The sequence below is a fragment of the Pleurodeles waltl genome, chromosome 9 (assembly GCF_031143425.1).
Source record: "Pleurodeles waltl isolate 20211129_DDA chromosome 9, aPleWal1.hap1.20221129, whole genome shotgun sequence".
NCBI lineage: Eukaryota > Metazoa > Chordata > Amphibia > Caudata > Salamandridae > Pleurodeles > Pleurodeles waltl.
The window spans coordinates 407,809,133-407,835,772 of record NC_090448.1 but is presented as its reverse complement, the minus strand read 5'-3'; the positions used below and the strand labels follow the sequence as shown (position 1 = coordinate 407,835,772).

The 26,640-nt window shown below is 44.6% G+C and overlaps 2 protein-coding genes across 2 annotated transcripts in view; one reads left to right on the top strand and one right to left on the bottom strand.

The window, feature by feature from the left end:
- The window catches only part of LOC138259412 (potassium channel subfamily K member 13-like), a 103,501-nt gene extending 77,230 nt beyond the window's left edge, over window positions 1–26,271 (top strand). Inside the window, exon 2 of the mRNA XM_069207160.1 lies at window positions 21,333–26,271. Within this exon, the coding sequence (XP_069063261.1) occupies window positions 21,333–22,954 (1,622 nt within the window). The 3' untranslated portion in view covers window positions 22,955–26,271. The remainder of the gene's footprint in view (window positions 1–21,332) is intronic.
- LOC138259414 (forkhead box protein N2-like) overlaps window positions 1–26,640 on the bottom strand; it is a 210,328-nt gene that overhangs the window by 159,525 nt on the left and 24,163 nt on the right. The window lies entirely within an intron of this gene.

Genomic DNA, 26,640 nt, shown 5'->3' with positions numbered 1-26,640 from the left:
TGTGATGGCTATCATATGCTCTAGAATCCATTCTTTGGTGGGGTTTTTAGTACTGCCAATATATTTTAATCCACAAGGACAAATGAGGCAGTAAATGGTGAAAGCAGTATTGCAATTCATAAACTTAGTGATTTTCTTCGGTGTCTTACACCCAGGAATCTCATAAGACAGTACTTTTGTACCATTCTTACAGGCCTTGCATTTGGCACAAGGATTGAATCTCATAATTTCTTTAAAGGTTGTGGCCATTGTTTCCTGAGAGAGGTGACTTTGTAATATTTGATCTTTAAGCGATTTCCGTTTCTTATAGGTCACATGGGGGCGCTTTGCTAGATCTATTCCTATCACAGTACCTGATTTCAGAACATGCTGGTTCTTACATAGAATCCTTCTAAATGGTCCTGCATCACCGGAAAAACCTGTAATTAGTCTAAATTTAGCGTTTTCATCCTTATTCCTCATTTTTTCTATGAAGAGATTCTGTCTATGTATGTCTTGCACTCTCTCCACTGCTTGAATAAGAAGTTTTTTGGGGATAACCTCTTACTTTAAGCCTCTTGATTACCTCCTTTGTCGCATCTTGAAAATCCATCTCTGTAGTACAATTGAAAATTCACTTCATTGTTATTGAGGATAAATAGATATTCCCTAACCGATTCTTTTTAACCCCTCCAAATTACAAATAGGACGTCATTATACCTGCATCAGGTTACAATTTTCTCAACCCACAAGTCATTAGCTTCTGACCGTGCTACCTGCTTCTCCCACCAGCCCATGAAGAGATTCACAAAGTAGGTACCCATGTCCATCCCACGTATTTGTCTGTAAATTTGTCCCTGGAACTAAAAGATGTTCTTAGTTAAACAAAATTCAACAAAATTCATCAACATCCTGTAGTGTTCTATAAATTTCAATGAACGTCCTTTTAGAAAGTACTCAATTGCTTTCAGTCAATCCTCATGTGCAATACTACGATATAGACTGCTCATATCAAGAACAATAATATAGAGTGTCAGGATAACATTTTGGTTGTTACAACTTGTGACACTGTGCATTATAAGTGTTTCTACTACAACTAATTGAATACAAGTGTAGGCAATAGAATGAATGTAACTGTAGCATTTTGGGTATGTTGCCAGAATTGGCCATGATTGATCAAGGTTGAGAATTCTATCCTGATATTCTATATGTATTCCCATTGATTTTAAAGAATGAATTGTGCTATTTAAAGATGGTGACTACATTGTAATGGTTCTGACGATAGGGAATTTGGGCAGTCCTTCCTTCCTTTTGTTAATTAGCTATTTGATCAATGAATGTATGGTATTTATTAGACCTTTTGTCGCACAATGCCTACATTGTCAAAGGTGCTTGCAGAAACGCGTCTGTGTTTGTAGCCGTTCAAATAAATGAATGAATACCTTTTCCTTCTGTGAGTGTCAAATGTTCTTTTTGTTGGAGCATGTGTATATATATATATATATATATATATATATATATATATATATATATATATATACATATACACACACAGTACGTTATGGGAGGCACCCATACACCCCTGTTTTTTAATTATTTTAATTTACAGGTGGGGCCCCTTAACAACCCCTCCCTTACCTTCATTTCTTTTATTTTACTTTTCCCATTAATCCTGTTATTTGTTTGTCCCTCTCCATTGCTTTGACTCCCTACATTTGTGCTATTTGTATTTAATCATCTCATTATTTTCTTTCCAACGTAATTAAAACAAAATAAACAGAGTATGGCGTTGGGCAGTGGGCAGTCACATCCCTTTTTCTGAGGTAACAGTGGCTCTTGGCCACAACTTTTATGAAGGTGTTGTTTTTGTGTAGGCTACAGGCTGACCTGTCCAAACTGGCTTGATTCATTTTGACGAGAATACATTTTTCTTATCTGTTTCATCTAAGAATGCATTGATCCGAAGTAGACACATGTCGGCTTGGCTAGAATTGCCTATTCAGGAAAAAAAATTAAAGTGAGTGAGCAGCTTAGAGACATGCAACAGGGTCAACAGGCAACTATGTAAAGGCTTGTAGGCCCAGATCTACTAAACTTTCATGCCGCACAGCAAGGGAATCTGCTGCGCGTCTGAAAGAGCACAAATGTGCCACATGTACTAAAATATTGCATGCTTATGCTCTGCCCTTGCTCTGGCACAGTTGGGAAAGCCTAATACCAACACAGACACTTTTGCGTCATGTTGCCAGGGTACCTGTGTTGTGGTCAGAATAGTTTTTGTATAGGGAGAGATAACTTCCTGCACAAAATCTATTCTTACAGGCTTATTCCTCTTTGCATGCAATTAGGAAGTAACAAGGAGAAATAAAGGTATTTGTCCTTGTTATACCAGCCTTGGGTAGGAGCACTATACTAGCCCTAAGGCAGGTTTACAGACTTTAGGAAATCTATGTTACTCCAACATATATAGATGTATGGACAAGAACGTCCATGCTCCACCCATGTAACGCACCCCAAATGCAAATTAATGCAAGGCAGCGCTATGAAGTCACACAAATCGAGCACTGTGTGGCTTTGTAAATCTCAATACACTTTTGTGTTGTGCTTGCGCCAAGACACAAAATGTTAGTAAATATGGGCCTTTACATCAAACATATCAGCACATTGTTATAGGGAAAACCATATACAAGGTGGATGCCCATCTGGAGGTACCCAAACCCTTATGTATTTACAACATACTACACATACACACACTCCACAATCAGGTGAATTATGGACGCCCAGTCATGGAAGATTGACGTATTAGGGAGGGTCGTAGGTAGCCCCTTTTACTTGGGGTGACAGGTAAAAAGGACTGTACTCAACATTATAAATTAGCTACCACCAACCTTCATTCACGTCTTGGCCTTGCATGACCTGGAAGGAGTTCATGTTGAAATTAGCTTTCTTCTGGGTGATCCCCATCCCCAAAAAGAATAGTATTCTACTGATGAGAAGCCTTTTACAAAAACATACAGGATACTTAGTGGTGGTCTTGTGAGACAAGTGTCTTGACATGAGTAGCCCGTGCAGGAAAACATTCGAAATCATTCAAAAGATTTGAAACTATGAGCTGGCTGTCACAGGGCCATAGTGCAGGAACATTTTACCTTATCACAGTTAAGCAGCAGACTTGAAACTGCCTTAGCACAAACATCTAAAATCCCAATATAGACCTTGATTAAAAGTGTTGTCAAAATGTTCCGGTCTCAAATGTATTTTGATAGAACTTCTTCAGAATTTAGAACATGTGTATAAAATGTTAATCATACAGCGGATTAATTCCAATCTGCATGGGTGTGGCCTTGAATGTGTATGCGTGAAAAAAAACAGGGAAAAATTGGTTATGGTTCAGCGAACACAAAACTGAGAAATCCCAGAAATTCACAAGTTATGGTTTGCAACGCCCAATAAGTCACACACGCTATGTGTTGCTCCTTTTACTTTTTTTTTTAACATGGCAAAGGATGTACTGAGCATGGTGCTGTGTTATTGTGTGCGTATGTTATGTTATATTCTTTTATGTTACGTTATGGTATGTTATTTTTAATGTGCAGCAAATACCTTGAGAGGTGTTGTGGCGATAGACAGAGCATAGAATGGCAACACTGGTATGATGGAAGACCTAGGCCCTGATGTATACTTTTTTGCTACGCATTTGTGTTAAAAAATGACGCATGCGCGGCACAAAAATAGTATAAATCTTGGCCCTAGTTCTTTCAAAGCCTGGTCTTCAAGGGGGAAAAGGGGTCAATAAGGGAGTATTACGGAAAATGCAGGGAAGCTTATTCCAAAGTGGAGCAGCTTTAACAGAGAATACTTTCTCACCCAGGATAACCCCCTTAATTCCCTGCAAAGCGAGGATTGATGCATCTGAGGATCGCAAACAGCAAGTGCGTACGTAGATGGTGATCTTTTTCCCCACAAATATTCTGCACCTATACGGTGAATAGCTTTAAACACAAGACAAAGACACTTAAAAACAATTCATTTTTCCACCAGAATCCTAAATAGTTTTTAAAGCTGCAGAAGAGAACCTTGGGAGCCCAAGAGCCATTCTGTCCACCACCTTTTAAACCTTTTGCAGCTTCTTCATCCGGCCATTGTCCATAACAAAAGCGAGAGGACAGCAGTAGTCCAGACACACCAGGATGGTAGCCGGGTCCACCACGCAATGGACATTTTTTGGGAGAAAGGGTAAGATCTTCAGAAGGAAGAAGTAAGTAGATGCAACATGTATGAACTGCCCTTTTAACTAGAGCTCTAGCTCAAGATATACACCCAAGTGTTTTACCATTGTGGTGGGGCAGCTAAAATAGATGAAGCTGATGGCTACTACGTTGCTCACCATAACTGGTGAATTTCAACGTTTTTTTTAGCTTTGTGTTCATTGATTAATGACTGACCTTTGACTATGTTTTTTCAGTGAATTTAATGGGGTTTTCCTTGATGTATTGCATTCACCTGCAATGTACCCATTCTGGGCTGTACACGGCATTCGGCTAGACCCTTTGCCCTACCTCCTCCAGCTATGTGCAGCAGATTTTGGTCACAGGTCCTGCCTGTCTGAACTTAATTTGCTTGTTGCAATATTTCATGAGGATTTCTCAAACAGCGCCAACGTTGGTCAATTCCTTTTTTTTTTAATCACCGCTCCCGCCTCCAATTTTTCTTTGCCTCCCACCCCGTGAAGGAACTGCTCAAAATCTGATATAACCAACGAAACCGAAACCTTATAAATGTCTAGCAAACTATGTGCACATTCTTCAAACGGTGCCAAATTTATTAGCAAATTAACACTTTTTTGTTCCACACCTCCTTGAAATCTGCCCTCGGAGGATCTGCATGAAATTGGGAAAGCCAAGAGCAGGCTAAACATCCTAATACTCTGCCAACGTTTGTGAATATCCATTAAACTGTGTCAAAGGTATTTGTAAATCAAAAATGTTTTGACTCCCTTGCCGCTTTTTAATTTTACCCCACCCCCTACTATTGGATCTGCATGGAACCTGATAGGCCTGCACTGGGTGTAGCATGCTAATTGTCTGCAAAATTTGATGCAGATACATCAAACAACACTAAAGTAATTAGACATTAAAATTATACTTACCCGTTTTAGTCCCCCCTCCCGTCGGCCTCCTTCCTCCTTAATGGATTGGCACAAAACTTGATAAACCACTAGAAAACGAATTATTTAAAGCTTCCCCCAAACACTGTGCAGACTCATTACTCAGTGCCTAACTTATTAGCAAATAAACACTTGATGGTTCTACACCAGTTTCAAAATACCAAGAGTAATCTCAGCCTACTAAAGGGCATATTTAGCAAAGTTTTTGCACCAGTGCAAAGTCATAAATAGTCATACGAAGTAGCACAAAATATTGCTAAACTTTTTACTTACCAGTGCAAAATGTTATTTGCACTGGACAATTGCCTAAAAGTAGAGAAAAGTGGTACTATACGTCAAGGGGCATCCCATTTATCCCACATGGGCTTTCCCAGGCACCCACACATGGTTTTTGATTCAAAGCCCTAGCTTCAAATATTTATAGACAGTGCCCTGTGACAAAAAATGCCTGTTTGAGGCAGGGGTTCACTTGGAGAAATATTTTTAATTTCTCCAAACTTTTCAAACTTTGCATCTGTGCTGCAGTGTACAGCACACATTCAGTGTTTGGAAAACGTTTTAGTTACACCAACACACACGCACACTTTCTTTCTCTCTCTCTCTCTCTCTCTCTCTCTCTCTCTCTCTCTCTTTCTTTCTCTCTCTCTCTCTCTCTCTCTCTCTTATTTTGCACAATGGTGTAAAGGTATTGCATATTGCTAGGCACTATGAAAGAGTGAAAGTACCCTATAAGAAACAAATGGCACCATAGCATAGTAGATATGGCGCTGCAAGTCTTTCTGCACCCAGGGCTATGCAGTGCAGCACCTTTTGTTGCTGATGTGAATTACACTACATTTGAGTAAATCTTACCCTAAGTGTCTGCTGGACTTCATGCAAATGGGTCAAACAGGCCAGAGTTATAAGTAAAACAACAAATGGCAAGGGAGGTGGTTGGAGCTTGCTGCTGTTGTAGGCATGGGCTTCTGTGCCATGTGTCCTTACCCTCATGCTTGTTTATCCTGCTGTGGCAATCTACTGACTGAGGTCCTGACATAATAAAGTATGTACACCTACCAAGGGCGCCAACTTGCATTGCCTATCAGGTCCAAAATATGTAACTAATATAAAACCTGCAAGTATATTAAGAAACAACAGACTCAGGGATTTATTTGAGAGGTTACACAAATTCAACAAGAATTGCATTTTCCTTGATTCAGTTTGTCAATGCGCATACTGTGATGCATAAAATAATTCGTTGTGTAACACAAAGAGTATTAGTATCTATTTAATTCAGTGTCAATACTCAATAATGTCGCCTGAAGCTCAACCTGCACCAGCCACTTACACTGTAAGGACCGTATTTGTATCTAGCTGCCCATGATCTGTGGTGCTCTAGTACTCTCATCCCTTGCCAGCAAGTGACGATATAAGAGCAATGTCTGCATCCAATTTCATTGAAAAACGAATCCATAACACATTCTGATAACTATTTCATCTACACTGCTTAATTGGCATGTCCAAGGTGAATGCCACTTACCATTTTAGAGATCCATTCACAGAATGTCTTTTAATAATTGCCTTTTATATGGCTTTAAATGTATAGATGCCATTTATACTGAACATGCTTTATCTCTGTTGATTTTTGTAGAAGGTTTGCATAGATCTATTTCCCAAGAACCCTTCAAACATGCTGTCACGGGGTAACGTTTCAAAATTCATTATAATTGCTATTCCAGGTGTGGACGTTAGTCCCCCAACTCCATTTCCTTTTTTTTACTCTCCCATATATTTTCTCTATTTTGCCTCCCGTCTATCCCTTTTTTTAGGGTCGAGCGCAAAGTGCTCCATCCCTGGTGTAATCACTGTGTGGGCTTTTAACCACACCCATGTCAAGCCCATCGGTTTGATTGGTTTGTCGGCTTGCCTTTTAAAATTAGCTTGATTTCATTAGTGGAAGGCAAACATACATACATGCCTCTTCCGGTGTTTAGCCCGCCTCATGCACACTGGCCAACTACTGAAAACATACGAGGCTCCATGTTTTCCGTATGGTTTCTGCACAATTTTTTCTCTTTATTTCGTAGGCAGTGCAATCAAGCTGGGCAGTAGTTGAACGCTTTGCATGACATCGACCGTGTTACATGGATATTTGCACTTTTGCCGGTTACATGGATAACTGCACTTTTACCGATACATTTCACTGTATGTGAAACTGTTTTACTTTTCAGTTTATGTGGGAAGAAAAGTCCGGTTAGGAGTTTACAATGCTAATAGCTTTAACTCGAGTAAACGCGAGACCCATTGCATTATTGTGAAATAGATTATATCCGAGTCCCATTGTTTTATAAGGCCCTAGTCTGCTGAGTAAAAATGAAACAAATGAAGATGTTTACTTTTAGATGAGGATGGTACCCCTCAGGAAGGCGCTGTGCTGTACTCAGTTCAGAGGTCCTTTTTCTCACTGAGGAGAAAGTGGTTTAAAACATGTTCTTCATGGAAACCCGTTATAAACAGAAAATGATTGAGCGTTATTCAAACGAAATGCAATGAACATGTCAGACTGAGGACCGAGCACTCAGTGTGCGTGAGCACAAAGGGTTGTATGTCACCACCTAAAATACAATGGAGTCCATATTGTACATAGAATCTACTACATTGAAATGAGCCCCTCTGAGATTACCACTGCAAGGATTATCACTCCTGAGGTTACCACTACTATGATTACTATCTCTGAGATTACCACTGCAGGGATTACCATGGTTGAATTACCACTATTGTGATTACTACCTCTGAGAGCAGCACTGCAGGGATTACCACTGTTGAGATTACCACTACTGTGATTACTACCTCTGAGATTGCTCCTGCAGGGATCACCACTGCCAAGATTACCTCTACTGTGATTACTACCTCTGCGATTACCACTGCAGGGATTACCACTGCTGAATTACCACTACTGTGATTACTACCTCTGAGAGTGCCGCTGCAGGGATTACTCTGCAGGGGTTACCACTGCTGAGGTTACCACTACTATGATTACTACCTCTGAGATTACCAGTGCAGGAATTACCTCTGCTGAGATTACCACTGTTGGAATTATCACTGTTGAGATTACTACTGCTGGAATTCCTACCTCTGAGATTGCCACTGCAGGGATTACCACTGCTGAGATTACCACTGCTGTGATAACTAAATCTGAGATTATCCCTGCAGGGATTACCACTGGGGAGATTATTTCTACTGTGATTACTACCTCTGATATTACTACTGAAGTGATTACCACAGTTTAGATGGCCACTTTTGAGATTACCACTACGTTGAGCAAGATAGATTCAAGAGTTAGGGTACTGAGCCGATGCTAACCTACATCTTAAAATGAAACCTTACTTTATAACTTCCCACAACCCTATCTTTATGTCAATACAGTGCCCTCTCCTTAACACAGCAATTACACTGGGCCAGGGGGTGCCAGTGGGCCCACCAGTACATATTTTGGAGAACCAGGACTCTTCTACTCTTTCCATGGTGGTCCTATTGGTCTTTACAATGCATGGGCCTGCCCTGTCCATTAGTCCCACCCAGGCCCTGGCATAGACACGACTATAGCATTCTCAAGTGTCAGGGACATCAAGCGCTTTATTTTTCTGTATCCATTCTTATGTTAAACCATTCTTTGCCCAGGCAAAAACACACTTATATTTTCATGAAATAATATTTGGTACACTGTAACAAGTCCAGCATTTCAGGATTTTAATTGAGTATTTCCCCGTTCTTTGTCCATGTACACAGGCATGCTATCAGTTTTAGGTGGACCAGCCCCTTTGTTATGTTCTAGTAGATGCTGTTTTGTTTCACCCTTTTCCTTTTTTTATGGTAGAACACTAAAAATGTGTCCCCATGACCAACCCTGTTACATGGATATTTGCATTTTTGGCGGTTTTACTTTTCAGTTTATGTGGCAAGGAAAGTCTGGTTAGGAGTTTACAACACTAATAGCTTTAACTCGAGTAAACATGAGACCCATTATGTAGGAAGTTGGCTCTGTATGTGCTATTTCAAAGTAAGGAATAGCATGCACAGAGTCCAAGGGTTCCCCTTAGAGGTAAAATAGTGGTAAAAAGAGATAATACTAATGCTCTATTTTGTGGTAGTGTGGTCGAGCAGTAGGCTTATCCAAGGAGTAGTGTTAAGCATTTGTTGTACATACACATAGACAATAAATGAGGTACACACACTCAGAGACAAATCCAGCCAATAGGTTTTTGTATAGAAAAATATCTTTTCTTAGTTTATTTTAGGAACCACAGGTTCAAATTCTACATGTAATATCTCATTCGAAAGGTATTGCAGGTAAGTACTTTAGGAACTTCAAATCATCAACATTGCATGTATACTTTTCAAGTTATTCACAAATAGCTGTTTTAAAAGTGGACACAGTGCAATTTTCACAGTTCCTAGGGGAGGTAAGTATTTGTTAGGTTAACCAGGTAAGTAAGACACTTACAGGGCTTAGTTCTTGGTCCAAGGTAGCCCACCGTTGGGGGTTCCGAGCAACCCCAAAGTCACCACACCAGCAGCTCAGGGCCGGTCAGGTGCAGAGTTCAAAGTGGTGCCCAAAACGAATAGGCTAGAATGGAGAGAAGGGGGTGCCCCGGTTCCGGTCTGCTTGCAGGTAAGTACCCGCGTCTTCGGAGGGCAGACCAGGGGGGTTTTGTAGGGCACCGGGGGGGACGCAAGCCCACACAGAAATTTCACCCTCAGCAGCGCGGGGGCGGCCGGGTGCAGTGTAGAAACAAGCGTCGGGTTTGTAATGGAAGTCAATGGGAGATCTAAGGATCTCTTCAGCGCTGCAGGCAGGCAAGGGGGGGGTTCCTCGGGGAAACCTCCACTTGGTCAAGGGAGAGGGACTCCTGGGGGTCACTCCTCCAGTGAAAGTCCGGTCCTTCAGGTCCTGGGGGCTGCGGGTGCAGGGTCTCTCCCAGGTGTCGGGACTTAGGATTCAAAGAGTCGCGGTCAGGGGAAGCCTCGGGATTCCCTCTGCAGGCGGCGCTGTGGGGACTCAGGGGGGACAGGTTTTTGTACTCACAGTCTTAGAGTAGTCCTGGGGTCCCTCCTGAGGTGTTGGATCGCCACCAGCCGAGTCGGGGTCGCCGGGTGCAGTGTTGCAAGTCTCACGCTTCTTGCGGGGAGCTTGCAGGGTTCTTTAAAGCTGCTGGAAACAAAGTTGCAGCTTTTCTTGGAGCAGGTCCGCTGTCCTCGGGAGTTTCTTGTCTTTTCGAAGCAGGGGCAGTCCTCAGAGGATGTCGAGGTCGCGGGTCCCTTTGGAAGGCGTCGCTGGAGCAGGATCTTTGGAAGGCAGGAGACAGGCCGGTGAGTTTCTGGAGCCAAGGCAGTTGTCGTCTTCTGGTCTTCCTCTGCAGGGGTTTTCAGCTAGGCAGTCCTTCTTCTTGTAGTTGCAGGAATCTGATTTTCTAGGGTTCAGGGTAGCCCTTAAATACTAAATTTAAGGGCGTGTTTAGGTCTGGGGGGGTTAGTAGCCAATGGCTACTAGCCCTGAGGGTGGGTACACCCTCTTTGTGCCTCCTCCCAAGGGGAGGGGGTCACAATCCTAACCCTATTGGGGGAATCCTCCATCTGCAAGATGGAGGATTTCTAAAAGTCAGAGTCACCTCAGCTCAGGACACCTTAGGGGCTGTCCTGACTGGCCAGTGACTCCTCCTTGTTGCTTTCTTTGTTCCCTCCAGCCTTGCCGCCAAAAGTGGGGGCCGTGGCCGGAGGGGGCGGGCAACTCCACTAAGCTGGAGTGCCCTGCTGGGCTGTGACAAAGGGGTGAGCCTTTGAGGCTCACCGCCAGGTGTCACAGCTCCTGCCTGGGGGAGGTGTTAGCATCTCCACCCAGTGCAGGCTTTGTTACTGGCCTCAGAGTGACAAAGGCACTCTCCCCATGGGGCCAGCAACATGTCTCTGGTGTGGCAGGCTGCTGGAACTAGTCAGCCTACACAGACAGTCGGTTAAGTTTCAGGGGGCACCTCTAAGGTGCCCTCTGTGGTGTATTTTACAATAAAATGTACACTGGCATCAGTGTGCATTTATTGTGCTGAGAAGTTTGATACCAAACTTCCCAGTTTTCAGTGTAGCCATTATGGTGCTGTGGAGTTCGTGTTTGACAGACTCCCAGACCATATACTCTTATGGCTACCCTGCACTTACAATGTCTAAGGTTTTGTTTAGACACTGTAGGGGTACCATGCTCATGCACTGGTACCCTCACCTATGGTATAGTGCACCCTGCCTTAGGGCTGTAAGGCCTGCTAGAGGGGTGTCTTACCTATACTGCATAGGCAGTGAGAGGCTGGCATGGCACCCTGAGGGGAGTGCCATGTCGACTTACTCGTTTTGTCCTCACTAGCACACACAAGCTGGCAAGCAGTGTGTCTGTGCTGAGTGAGAGGTCTCCAGGGTGGCATAAGACATGCTGCAGCCCTTAGAGACCTTCCTTGGCATCAGGGCCCTTGGTACTAGAAGTACCAGTTACAAGGGACTTATCTGGATGCCAGGGTCTGCCAATTGTGGATACAAAAGTACAGGTTAGGGAAAGAACACTGGTGCTGGGGCCTGGTTAGCAGGCCTCAGCACACTTTCAATTGTAAACATAGCATCAGCAAAGGCAAAAAGTCAGGGGGCAACCATGCCAAGGAGGCATTTCCTTACACATTACATTACAAATGCTTGTTCTGTTTTGGGAAACCCATTCCTCACCCATTTCTCCTCCTCGTAATCCTTTCCCTAACATTCTTCCCTAATGTTTGCCTTCTATTTTTTCTGTTTTAATATAAAAGTGGTTCCCTCACCAGAATTCAGTATGGGGTCCACTTAATTTATTTTAATAACTGAATTTTCATAACTTTTTTTGGATGGGAAGAGGTTTCTATTATTTATTTTATAGGACTGTGTTGTTTCTGTGAATTTACATAGTACGGAGGGACAGTACTAACCTGTCCTTAATCATGAGCTGTGTTACATCAAGAGTACTCACTGCTCAATTAGAAGGTCACTGTAAGAATACCACTTTTTACACTTTACTAGGAGTATCACTATAAAAGGAATTTTGTGATAAAGGCAGTACTCATTAGGTCTGTGTTGCTGCTTGCAAGATGTTTTGTTAATTAAAAAAAACGAAGAAAAAAAACGTAAATAGGCCCTAGAGCTGGAGCTGGCCATTACTTAGCATTGGTTGGATTCATCTTTACGCTAATTTCTTCCTTCTCATTGGTCAGTGCATGCCGATTTCACTTTCTGTTTGTGTGTTTGTCCCATTGTTGGGGCCAGGACAAGTACAGCTTCCTGTCCACAGCCAATGTCCTTCCACTGAGCACGTGCTTCTGGGGGTTCTTTTTTTTCATTTCAGTTGTAGTATTCTTCAAGAGTGCATGTATTGTAGGCCATCTCCCCTCCCCACAACACACCTCTCCTGCATCGTTGCTTGCACCAGCCCACCTTGACCCAATCCTGTGTTGTTGCTTGCACCTGCCATTGCCTCCACCCCCATGTCGTTGCTGTTTGTATGCCCTCTCAAAAAATCGGAATTGTCACACTTAAAGGAGTGTGATAGTAGAATTTGTCCTCTTCACGGAAACTGCTCAAAAACTGTTTGAACTAGGTACGCAACTGTCTTACCAAAACAACCTTTGCAAGCACTGTTAACATTTAAGCTCAATCTTTTTCTTACAGCTTACTTATACCGTGTGCAACCTTTCTTCTATTTTTTGTACAACCTTTCCTCTGTTTTTTGTACTAGTATTCACAGTGCTTTCTGTCCCAGACTTAGACCTACTTGCACTCTAAATAAACATCACTTTTTCCCCAATGCACCAACCAGGATTAAGATGCCCAATTACACCCCTGATATCTAAAGTGATCACACTAACCAACCGAGCTTTCTCGTCAGAAAAATGCTTTTTGTACAGGAAAATGTAAGTTTCATTTTTTTTTCATTTAAAGTGTGTGCATTATATTTTATATGCAGTTACCTGTAGAAGAAGGCCAGCAAAATAGTTACCGATTTTGTTGTTCTTTCGTGTGTCTCTGACCCCACTTCTTACACTCACTGACCACGCTTTCATTGTACTCAGGATCACAGTTCTCATACATTTCTTATGCATTTCGACCGCTGCGTACTAGCATACATATACAGATTTGCACAAGCAAGGGAACCCACTCAAACATTTTTTGCAGAGACCGACAAACAAACTAAGACACAAACATTTTCTGAAGAAATGCTCTTAAAAACTGTCAGGTTTGGACAAAGACACAACCTACACAAGCACACTGACGGGGTCAGACACAAGCGCACACGTACATAATCACATGCACCCCCACACATGTACAAAGCAAACTGCTAATTCCTGTGTGTCACATTTCCCACCCATCGCCTTGTTACTAGCAAGTACATTTCTAAATACAAAAAATCCTAAAACGTCCCTGTAACTTAATGTTAGTAACTGGTATCACGGTTAGCACCTTGATGTATGTCTCAGTGTCCAATCAGTCAGACCTCGAGTATCACCAGGTCATGTGTATGTTAGTCATCTGTCTGTCACTGCGCTTATGTACTGTCTGTGATAACAACGTGCAGCAGCACTGGTACATGAGGTTCTAAAAAAATAAACACAACAAAACACATGGCAAGCGCCGACACAAGTGTAATTACACGTATGAACACACACACCTTCACTCACTCACTCTCTTTCTTCCCAAAAAAACCTAGAATAAAAAGTGAATTCAGGAACATACAATGCAAATGCTCTAAATATTAATTTGCTGGAAATGAGCCCCACATATGTTTCTGAATCGCCGAAAGAAAATCCTCGATTTAGTTGGCAGTTTAATTTGACATGATTTTTATTATTACATTTACCTTTCGCAAATACCCTGTTTATGACACATTTGGCAGAACTCTTGTCAACAGGCGGGGTGGGGTAATGGTTGGGTGGTTCTGTGTGAATTTTCTCCTCAAGAATGGTAAAAAGGCCCTCTTTCCACTACAAACCATGGCGTCCCAACACCTCCTACCCCACAAAGCTAGGGTAAAATGGGCTGCAACCAATCATTAAAAGACAAACACACTTTGCGTGCCACTCGACCTCACAGCCATGTTTTAGGCTCTCAGGCCCATATTTATACTCTGTTTGTGTCGAATTAGTGTCATTTTTTTTAATGCTAATTTGACGCAAACCTAACTCCATATTTATACTTTGGTGCTAGAGCCATCAAAGTTATGGAGTTAGCATCAGTTTTTTACTGTGAAAACCTACCTTGCGGCAATGAGATGCAAGGTAGGCGTTCCCAGGCAAAAAATTACTCAAATCCTAGCGCCTTATTTATCCTCCCGTGCAAAAATCATGCATGGGAGGAGGAGGGCCTTAAATAATGGAGCTAAGCCTGCTTAGCACCACTATTTAAAGCCTGGGTCAGGGCAGGCATTAGGGGACCTGTGGGCTCATTTCCATGGTCAGAGAGCATGGAAACAGCCCACAGGTGCCCTTCCCTGCCCCCAGGGACACCCCCGCCCACCCGCACCTACACCTGGAGGACACCTAAGGATGGGGAACCCATCCCAGGTAAGTCCAGGTAGGTATTTTAAATTTTTTCTATAAAGTGCCATGGGGGGGGCTAACTTGGGTCCCCCTCTATGGCACTGTGGCCAATGGCCATGCCCAGGTGACATAAGCCTCCTGGGCGTGGCCATTGGGCTGGGGGGCATGACTCCTGTCTTTACTAAGACAGGAGTCATGTCCATGGGGATTGTGCATCACAAAAATGACGCTAGTCAGGTTACAGTCATTATTTTTTTTACTCTAACCTGACTAGCGCCATTCTTTCCCACACAACCTCCAGTTTTCCCCACGCCTCCCCTACCCGGTTAGCGTAAAGAAAAATTACACTAACCGGGCCTTAGCGCTGGCTAGGGTCATAGCTTAAATATGACACCTGGCTGGCATCCAGGAATGGCGCTAGCTGGCGCTATACTTTTTGACGCAAACCTGCGCTTACGCAGGTTTGCGTCAAAAAGTATAATTATGGGCCTCAGTCCTTGAGAGTGGGCGATCTCTCGGAGACAGTAGCCTTCACTTAGGTAAAAATCAAAAACCTAGTAACTGCACAGAGAAGGATTAGGAGCGTTCTCTTCGGCGCCAAGCACAGCACATTTACATCCCAAAGTGATTATATTCTTCCACAAATAATTTACTGTTTTTCTCCTGTAATTCAAACATATTTTACAGAAACAGACAGACAGAGGAACGCATATTAGTAGAAAAAGTGGCACTTAAAAACTGTCAGGAACAGACAAGGATGTGCTGGGCTAGCGCGGCCCGCGTTATCGCGCTGCGCGCATGGGGAGTAGAGAGTGACACAGACGCTGTTGTGACTAACTCGCAGCCATGCCCGTCGTGTATTTATTCCTCCACACACCGCAATGTCGGCAAACCATTTAGCTTACGTACCCGGGGTCTCAACCGAGACACCCCTCTATGAAATTTTACATTGGTAAATTACATCCCTCCGCAACTTTAATAGCGAACCAAACCTAACATAAACTGGGATAAGCCCCAAAAGTCAGAATAGTCTTACATCAAAAATCCAGTCAGCCTCGAGGACGAGGCAGGGTTGCCCTTCAGGTGGTTCCGCGTGTGTTCTTCCCAGCTGGTCTGCGGCTCTTGGGTACTCTCCGGTGCTGGAAGGTGAGCAGGGTCCAGACTTCGCTTGTCCCCGTGGGTCCGGAGAACTTGGGGCCTTGCAGGCTCGGATTTCTGGCTGCTGGAGGGTTCAGGATCACGGTGTTCGGTCCTTCCATCAGTAAGGCATCCGGGGCCTCCTCAGGGTCCAGATCGTTATCAGGGGAGGTTCGGAATCTTTTGAAAAATTACATGTTCTGAGTCAGTTTCTCCATACTGACTTGCAGTTACCAACCTGCTGGATCTTCTTATGACTCTCCATGGCTGTTGCTCATAGGGCAGGCTGAATTTGCTGCCCCGACTAGGACTTCATCATCAACTTGGGTCGGACTCAGCTGTGCCCTTAGGGCTCTGCTGGCTCGTTGATTTGTCTCCCTGCGTCGGTGTGGAACGTCCAAATCACTGATGGGAACCGTCACCCACAAGGAGTGATGTGGGTTAGTGTCCATGACTACTCGCCCCAAAGTGACGTGGCTAGGGGCTCGTCCTGTCGTTGAATGTGGCGTTTAACGATATTCCTGGAGAAAACTATATATGGCGCGCTTCATTGGTTGATCATCAGCATGGGTGATGCACATCACTTTGTTAAGAGTTCTCATAAACCTCTCTACTTCCCCATTTGCTTGGGGCCTTCGCTGGGTTATTTTCTGATGAGTTATACCTCACAAGTGTAGATATTCTGCAAAGTCTTGCCCCTGGAATGGGGGACCATAGTCAGTTAGCCACTGATTGGGAGTTCACTATCTCGACCTCCGGGTATTTTGAGTAGTTATCGATGACAACAAGGGTATGTTGTCAGTCTGGGAGGTGTCCAAAATCAAAGCTAACTGCTTCCCATGGGTAATGGGGGCCTTCTTCTGTGATAACCAGCAGAGGACAACCTGGGAGCCCTGCAGCCTTGCATAAAAGACAGGATCGGACAACTTGTTCAACCATTGAGTCCATGCCGGGAAACCAGACTTTGGCACGTAACCAATTCTTTGTCTTGGTGTTCTTGGTGATGCCTTGGTGGCCAACATGGGCCAGTTGAACAACTTGCTGCATCAAACCGGCGGGATTGACCATGTAAGGTCAATACAGGAGGCATCCGCTGACATCTCTGGACAACTCATGCTGGATGTGCAATAACGCCTCCAGGCTCTTTATTGCTTTGGGGGTCCGGCTTGGCACCATTGCTTTGAGGGGCCCGCCACTGGTTTGACTGCAGGGCATCAAGGACCTATTGCAGACATTTGTCCTCACTGTTGACTTGCTGCAATGCTCCATGGAAATTGGGAGAGGCCTTGACCCCTCTGTGATGAAACGCACATAGTTTTTAGTTGCCTCAGCATCAGCCTCTTCACAAGGTGTTGTCGCTCGTGGGGTCATCCGGGTTTCTGGCACCTGGGTGATATTCTGGTTGCCGTACTCCTGTAGCTGGAGCATCCACTTCTCAGTCCGAGGGGGTGGCTTGGATGCTGACCCTCGGAACAAAGGGATCAGTGGTTTATGGTCTGTGGTGACAACAAATGGGTGCCCATGGACATAACGGTGGAAGTGCCGGCAGGCCCAGTGAATAGCAATTGCCTTTTTCTCTATTTGCAAATACGGCTGTTCAGTGTCCGTTAGGGAGCAGCTGGTGTCCAGCCTACATGAGAGTGCAGCCTGCTGAGCACAGCACCTAATTTCTTTGGACTGGGGTCCACTGAGATTGTAGTTTGTCATCTGGGGTCAAAGTATGCCAGGGAGGTATCGAATGACAGGGCATCTTTAACTTTGCGGAAAGCTTGTTCTTTGGCTCGACCCTAGGTCCATGGAGTGTTGGCTTTCATACGCTCCCTTAGTGGTTGGGTAAGGCTGGTCAGGTCTGGAATGAAATGCCCACAAAAATGGACCTTTCCTAGGAAACTCCGGACTTCAGAGGTGTTGGTGAGAGCTTCAGCTTCCTGGACATCTTTAACCTTGTCAGGGTCTGGGGCGATGCTATCTGCCGAGAAGGTGTACTCAAAGAAACGTATCCTCTGTTTAAGGAACTCACACTTTTCACAGTGTAGAGTCAGGCTGGCCTCTTGGATTCTCTGGAGGACTCATCTTAGGCGCTCATGGTGTTCCGGCAGGGTTTTTGCATGTATAAGAATGTCATCACTGATGTTTAGGATACCTGGCAGGCCAGACCGTACCTCTCAGATGGTGTTTTGAAAGATTTCGGCCGCAGTCAAGATGCCAAAGTTGAGACAATGGTATCTCCTCTGGCCTAGGTGTGTCGAAAAAGTCATGATGTACCATAATTCGTAGGCTGATGAGGAGTGAAAACACCCTAGTAGGGGTATTAGGCAGCCTGTCCATATGCAAACACCTGTATCTTTGCCTTGGTTAGCAGGGGTAGTTCCTTCAGTGACGCATAGGTGCTTTCTGCCATTAACTAATTCGAGCACCTGTGTCAGGTCGCTGTGATGTCCTGTGTGCCTATACTAATTTGGCATTTCCGGAGAGGGTGGCGTTTTCTGGGCGTGGTCCCCAATGACAAAAACGGTATGGACTGCGTAACTCTCAGTGTCATCTTCCATGTCATCCGGTCTCCCTGCGCTTTCCAAGACAGAATGAGCCACTTATTTTGCAGTTTTCAACTTCTCTGATCTGCATACTTTTGAGAAATGGTTGTATTTGCCACACGCCACACAGCGCCGTCCTTTGGTCGGTGCGGAGGGCCTCCATAGTATCCACACTCCTTGTGCTTGACTGAGGGTGCTTGGGGCAGGGCATTGCTTGGACGTGCCTGTGCTTGGTTTGATGGGACAGTGTAGGGCAGTCTTTTTGGAGAGTTCCTTTGACCGCCGTAACGGCAGAACGCTTTGCAGGGGCTTTCCTTGCCCTTGAAGGATTGTCTCTCTTAGCGTGGTGGACAAGCACCCTTGTATTATTTGTCCTCGTATCGCCTATGGTACATTCGCAAAACCACACATGCGAGCTAGCTCAATGAGTCTCCTGTGAAAGTGGTCAAGGGTTTCCTCTGATTCTTGGCAGGCTTGTCGAAACATGAACCTCTCGTAGTCTTGGTTTCCCATTGGTTCAAAATGGCTATTCAGGGCACAAAGAAGGTTGTTGTACATCTTTGGTGTTTCCTCGGACAGTGTTTTGAAGACTTTGTGTATGTCTTTCCCTCCCAAGTGGAGGAGCAGGCCTCTCCGACGTTCCACAGGGATGGTAGCTCCTTCAAAGTTAAAGTGTAGATGCCGCAAACTGGGCTCCCTCAATGGTGAAAGGTTCAATTGCCGGGATGGTGGCCATGGTGACGTGGATTGGACTAGGTTAAGTTGTGGTCACGGTATCTGAGTCTCAGCAGCAGTAGGTATGAGCCTCTGGGATTCTTATGTGCTCTCCCAGTTCAACCTCTGTCTTCACACCCTGAAAGGAGCAGCTAGGGTAGGTATAGGGTAGGTATGGTGAGGGCCAGGACTCAGCTCACCACTTTCCTTGTTGGTAACACAGAGTCTGGGCGTGTTCTCACTGCTGACCTGCTTGCTGCACCTGTCCTGGGAGAGCTTCTTCCCTTCTCCTCTGTGATGGCATGTGTAATGGATGACGTTTGTGGCAGTGGTTCGCCGTACGGGGCTCCATGCGGCCAGAATGCCTCTTTCTTTGCTGATGGTGGGCAGGGCAATTCTGGGCCGGGTCTGCAATTGCCTGTGTTGTGCTGCAGACGCTCTTGCCGCGCCTCCGACCTTGCAACAGAGCATCAACGTGCAAGTGTGGGGTGGGTGGTATTTGCCCGCCTTGTCGCCAGTGTGCTGGGCTAGCGGAGCCCGCGTTATCGCAATGCACGCCTGGTGAGTACAGAGTGACACAGATGCTGTATTGGTGGTTAGCGTCAGTCATGACTGACTCAAAGCCACGCCCATTGCATATTTATTGCTTCTGCATGCCACAACGTAAGCAAGCCATTTAGCTTACATCCCCGGGGTCCCCACCGAGACCACCTGTCTATGAAATATGAGATTGGTATATTACAATGGACACAGGCACACTGACAGGCACATACACACAGAAGCACAGATATAAATTTGCATGTGCCCCCCTCCACACATGCAAACAACAATTAATCCCTGTATCACATTTCCCACCCATCTTCTTCTGATTAGGAAGCAAGGGCCATATGTACAAAACATTTTTGAGGTTGCAAACGACCTTTTACGCAGAATCAGGCCATTTTCAACATAACAATGTTTTTTTTATGTACAAGCACCAAACTGCAAACCTACAGATTCTCAATTTGGGTTTGCGATTCGGTATTTGGAAGTGCTGTGTTTAGGGCGTCTCTTCCAAATACTAAATCATAGTGGTATATATAAATGTTTTGCGACTGATATGCGGTTGCAAAACTTTAATATTTACCAACACCTCAAAGGAGGGGACAACTTGTTTGCAAACCGGAAGAAGTCCCCAAAAGACCCCTTCCCCTTTAGGAATATTAAAAAATATATGCTTTTAAGAGTAGGCAGTGGTCCCACAGGCCACTACCTACTCTTAAAAAATCAAAGTTACATTTTTTTTTTAAATGTATCCCTTTTTTCCTTTAAGGAAAACATGTTGCGTTTAAAAAACATGATTGCTTTTTTTAAAAGGAGTCACAGACTTGGTGGCCTGCTGACACTAGCAGACCACCATCCTTGTGATGTGTTCCTAATGGGTCGCAAATTGCAATTTACCTCATTAACATTAATGAGGTCGATTTGCGATTGATTAGGAATCTGTATTTAAAAAATAAAAGTTTCATACAATAAGAATAGTGATTTAGAAAAAAATCGCTAATTGCAAATTGTTATTCTTAATGCTTGAATATCTGGCCCCTAATTTTTAAATACAAAGATTCTGAAACATCCATGGAACTTAATTTTTGTAACCGGTATCACTGTTAGCATCTTAATATTTGCGCCATCTCTCAGACCTCATGTATCACCAGCTCATGTGTATGGTATCCATCCGTTTGCTTAATTTTTCATCTACTATTTGTTTTACTTTTTACAATTTACAAACCTGGAGAGCCTTTAAATCACCACAAAGTTGGTAAAATCTAACTTCACAATTTTCATTAGCACCCAGCATAAAGAAACCGTTTTTGAAGTGGTACCATGTTAAACGGGAATTGCCAATGCCATTAGCCTTACCTACATGAGAGTTATTGGCTTTGGCAATGTATTTTTTAGCCATGTTGTACAACAGGGCAGCTGTTGTGCAGAATGTCTGAAAGTGAAATAAATAAGCACTATGACGTGACTAGCACTGCTCAAGTCATAGTGCTTTTTTTAAACTTTCAGCCATGCTGCATAGCTGCTGTGCTGATGTGCAAAATAGCTTAAAAAATGACAAAGCCAATAGTACTCACGCAGGTGTTTCCTATTGGCTTTTCCTATGCTAGTTTTTCCTTCATATGTCTGTTCTGTTAATGTTGCGCTTTTGACAGTGTTTAACCTTTGATTTCTGGTCTTCCCCAGGGTTCGGCATGACCACACCTGCCACCACAACTGGCAAGATCTTTCTCATCTTCTACGGCATGATCGGTTGCTCTAGCACAATCCTGTTCTTCAACCTTTTCCTGGAGCGCATTATCACCCTACTGGGAGTGGCCATGCGAGCATTCCACTTGCGCCAACTACGGAGCCGTGGTGTTTTTCCAAGGGCCTTGCCCACAGCTGCCTTGGATGAGGAACGTAGCCACCTATCAGGCTGGAAGCCTTCTGTCTACAACGTAATGCTTATCCTTGGCCTAAGTGCACTTGTGATCTCCTGCTGTGCTTCCACCATGTACAGCCCCCAAGAAGGATGGAGCTATGTAGACTCTCTCTACTTTTGCTTTGTGACATTTAGCACCATTGGCTTTGGTGACCTAGTGAGTGGGCAGCGACGGATTTATGATGGTCAGGGCCTATATAGTGCTGGCAACTTCCTCTTCATACTTCTGGGTGTTTGCTGCATCTACTCCCTCTTCAATGTCATCTCTATTGTTATCAAACAAGTCCTTAACTGGCTTCTAAGGAGTTGCTGCCCCTGTTGGCGGGCCCAAAGGCACCAACGGCCCTGTCGAAGGGCAGGGAGACGGCACCACCGTGTTGTGGCTCCTACCTCGGCCGGACGCCCACCACGGAGTGAGATTTCCATGGACACAGAGGCAGTGTACGAAAGTGAGGCTGATGCCAGGCGCACATCACCTGAGCTGAGTGCCCGCGACTCCTCTTCTGTGACTGCATCTGGGAGTGCTGGCAAAGCAACCAGCTCTGAGGTGGGAAATGGACACCTTAAAGTGGCCTGGAAGGACCAGACACATGGTTCACCCACAACTGGCACACATGACTCAGGAGAGTGTGCTCATCAGAAGGGTCTTCTCAGCAACATTGGCTCCCTGGCTGTTATGAACAACAAGCTGGCAGAGACCAGTGGCAGTCGACGTCATGGTGGATTGGCTTCCTCTGTGGTGGCCACTGGTAAGCTTCTAGAGGGCATGGAGCACCCGAACAGACAATCAAGCTGCCAGAGCTCACCAGGAAGTGTTGTCAGGGGCTGCCACCGGCAGACTGATGGGTCACCGATGGCCCCAAAAGACAGCCAGGAAGAGAGCAGTGAACAGGAGGCATCATCTTCCAGTGGTGTTGATTACTTGGCCAACAGCAATCAACCTCAAAGCGGAACCTTCCCCCATCAGGCATTTGCCAGTGACAGTAGAGGGAAACTCTGCAAACAACCTTCGCAACTTCAGGGCAATGACTTTCTAGATACAGAGAGTGGTAACCACAGTGGTGGCCGGCCCTCTGGCTCCACTGGCGCCTCAGTGGATGAGGGTGGCTCCACAGTGGCCCTTCACCCACGTTCTTTGGCATTCCTTCACCGGAAACTGGTCCAGTCAAGCAGTGTGGACAGTGCCCAAGATGTGTCAAGTGAGAGCCGCGGCATGACTCTCCGAAAGACCTGGTACCATCACTATCGAGGCGAAGGCTCCAGCAGTAGGCTTCTGGATGATGTAGGTTCCTTGGCAGTCATGAATGACAGGTTTGCTGAAACTACCAGCAGAAGAAAGATGCAGACAAAGTCAAAGGTATCAGAAGAGCTTGACGACACCTAAGTGATCGATCAAGGCCTTATCAGTAGGTTGGATCAATCGACTTAAGTCCAACATATTTTCAGACAGGATGTCCAAAAAACCTAAACAAATTAATCAATTAATTGTTCTACTCTGGGCACTCCATGGGACATAATACCTGCAGTGTGAAGCAGCAGTATCAGAAAGATACCCTTAATGTGCAGTGGATTGATCAGTGGAACATGATACCCAGTATTAATCAGTAGGATGTGATTTTGAGGGGGAAGGATGGATGTATTAGCTGGATGTGGTACCCAGAGGGCCCAAAGGATAAAACAAAACATTGTACCTAAAAGGTCTGATGGATGAATAAGTAGGGTCCTCGTGTAAAATCCTAGAGGATTTCTCAGTGAAACAGGGTAATCAAGGGGTACAATGGATTTGTTAGTGGGGCTCTGGCACCAGAGAGTGTAGTACATAGATCAGCAGGATATGGCACTCAGAGGTTATACAAGGGATGTATCTGTGGAAAATGGTACTTGGAAAGGGATATATTAGTTGTGTATGGCATCAACTGGAGTATGCTTCAGTGGTCCATAATGCCCTTAGGATACATTGATACATTAGCCTTACATGCCTCTGTGGTACAGGTCTGTGGTGCAGGGCACACGAAGATTAATGTGTTGGTGTTGTGTACCAGTTGCTCACTCATAAAAATCTGTGTCAGCCCATCTATCTAGATGGGTTCAACATCCTAAGTGTGAAAGCAGGACATAACTTATCGTATGCAGTTAATGCCTCCATCCTTATATTTTTATGTGGATTAGAAAGGCAGCCCCACACTGTTATGGGGAATCTTAACAACCTCAAATGTGCTTTTTGGGACCTAGTTGCCCTGTCCTGATAAGTGAAAAAACAGGAAAATCACTCTTGCTTATCCATTAATAACCAGTGTATTAGGAAACAGGGTAGACTTCTTGCAGTTATGGGTAATAGTGTACCACCACCATGGTTAAGGTGAAACAGGGTAACGCCATCGTGGCCTTAATTGCATGACTGTCCAGACTACTGGTATCATCAATAATTACATCTACAAAATCAGTATCGATAGACGATGCAATCAGTGTCAAAATTACCACGTTAACATACTAAGGGCCTCATTTACAAGAATCTGATGCATCTGCTCAGGTGCAACAGATTTCTTGCACTACCCTGCGCCCCTAACGACACTGTGGTAGCACTGTATTTACCATACAGAGCTCCCCAAGCGCACATTTTCCACGGATGCATCAGAAATTCGGCAGCATCTGTGGTGCTAGTCACGCATTGCTGGATGAGCGTCCAAAAAATGACGGTTCTCTAACAAAACATGGAAGGCTCCCATTTTAAGAAGCCTTGTGTCAGTTTAATGCCTGCTCTGAGCAGGCGTTGAAGTATTGACGCAGTGAAGGTTCAGAACAGCGCAGTGAAATCTTGTAGATTTCACTGCGCCAGTTCTGTGTGGCTTCTAAGGGGGGAATTCTACCTTGCATACATTATACCCACACTAGTATAATGTGGCGCAAGGCTTTACAAACTGGTGCAATGGTCCCATGGTGTCAGTTTATAATGTATGGCGCACTTTAGGGGACTGCTGAGCACCACCACAATGTACGATAAATTATGCTACGGTGGCGCAAGGGGCTTGCAAATAAGCCCATAACTACTTTTTACTCTTCTTCCACATCTGTAGTCCCCAAGATGTCCCTACTGTACCTACTCCTTGATCATTGGCTTGACCACTTGAGTTCCTACAAGACGATGGCCAATGAAAAGAAGCACAGTAAAGGAAACATAAAGGCCCTTCCCCTCATTGCAGTGTTGAACAAGCGCCCAGTTGTCATACAAAGCCAAAGTAGCAGATGCACTGTTAGCCCCAACAGTGAGCACCAGGCAAAAAACAATCTTAGGTGCTTCTGCAACGCTACCATGTATGTAAGGTCATGCATGCTGATACATCCCTACCATATTCTAGAGCACTTCAAAGGTAAAAGTGCCGCCTACGTTTGATCCAGGTGACCCACAATAGGTGAGAATTTATTAAATGAGCATGATGTTAGCCTCAGTACATGCACTCATGCCATGCAAAATGGCCTTTTATAGCCATGCTCCTCTGAACTCTTTGCTACGTCTATAGGAGATAACCAGTCTATAAGTCCACTTTGCAAAAAAATACAATCAGACAAGACCCGTTTCCTACAGAACAGAGGAGGCTGTTTCAATAGAGCGTGACCGTGGTGGGTACACCCAGTAGAGCCTAGCAGGTGGGGAGAGGCCTGTGTTGGAGCAGGACAATGGTCAGTACCTTTATGGATTATGCATACAGGATGCAGTAGTGTGGCTCAATTGATTATGCATCCTTTGCGTAGGGATAGTGGCAATAAAAGAGCTACCTTCTGGAGCGTTGTCCCTCTCAAGACAACAATGACATTACAATAGAAAGGCAGATGGAATACAAGGTTAGAGTGGTTCTGTAAACTCATCCATGCTTTTATCCTGTGTTTCACTTTCTTTATTGCCCATGCTACAACCTAAGGGACTTTGCACTTCCCACAAGAGGGCAGGAGTATCACACTCTAAGACATGCTTGACCTGAGCCGTGGCGCCGAGTTCCTAATGTGACATTTGTCATGCTCCCTGAACCAGCTGATGTAGCACTGGATAATACTGCCATGCCTCCCTACCCCCTTGTGAGAGTGTCCTGTTTCCCTTTCTAACACAACACATGATGGATGATTGCACCATTTACCCTAACTTGTGTGTGCAGTCCCTGCTGATGCCAAGCTGCCCAGCACTCATCAGTAGGCATCACTTCTTTGGTTCAGATGAATGCACAAAGCATGCCTTTTGCAGGGAGGGGAATCTGCCTGGGAAGAGAACCTGTGTGTGACTGCAGTTGAACTTCTTTATTCCTAGACTTTCTAGAGTCTAAGACTTCCTAAAGAATGTTAAAAAGATGAATTGCAGCAAAAGGTAATACAATGTGATGAAAAGACAAGGGGCCAGGTGAATATGGGTTAAAGTATTGATTTCCTAATGGCAAATCTTAGCGATTTGCTATTAGGAAATCGCAAACTGCGATGTATGACAGTGTGTTTAACACTGTTAGCGATTCGCAGTGGGTCGCAAATGGACCTGCCTTATCAATATTTATGAGGCAGGTCACAATTTTCGACCCACTGTGAATGGCTAAAATCACAGGGATGGTAGCCTGCTGGGGGCATCAGACCACCATGCCTGTGATTGCTTTAAATAAAGCAATCTTTCTTTTCGTAATGCAGCCTGTTTTCCTTAAAGGAAAACAGGCTGCATTACGAAAAGAAAACTGAAAAGTTTTTTTTTTCATTTTTTAAGAGGAGGCAGTTGTTCGTGGGGCCACTGCCTGCTCTTAAAAAAATGTTTGCTCCCCCATTCACAAATGAATGTTTGCTCCCCCATTCCTGTTTGCGAATTAGTTACCACCAACTTGAAGTTGGTGGTAACTGTGATTGGTTACCGACTCTCAAAATAGGGATGGTACATGGCCAGAAGCCTTTCACCGGTCGCAACCTGTAAACCTGTTTCTTATATCTGGTCCAAGGAGTGGTACTTTTGTGGGTGCAGTAGAAGCCTCATCCCACCTTGTCAGTCCTACATCACTCAAACAAATTCTCAGTCACGTAATGCACTTCAGCATGATGGGTGCCCTT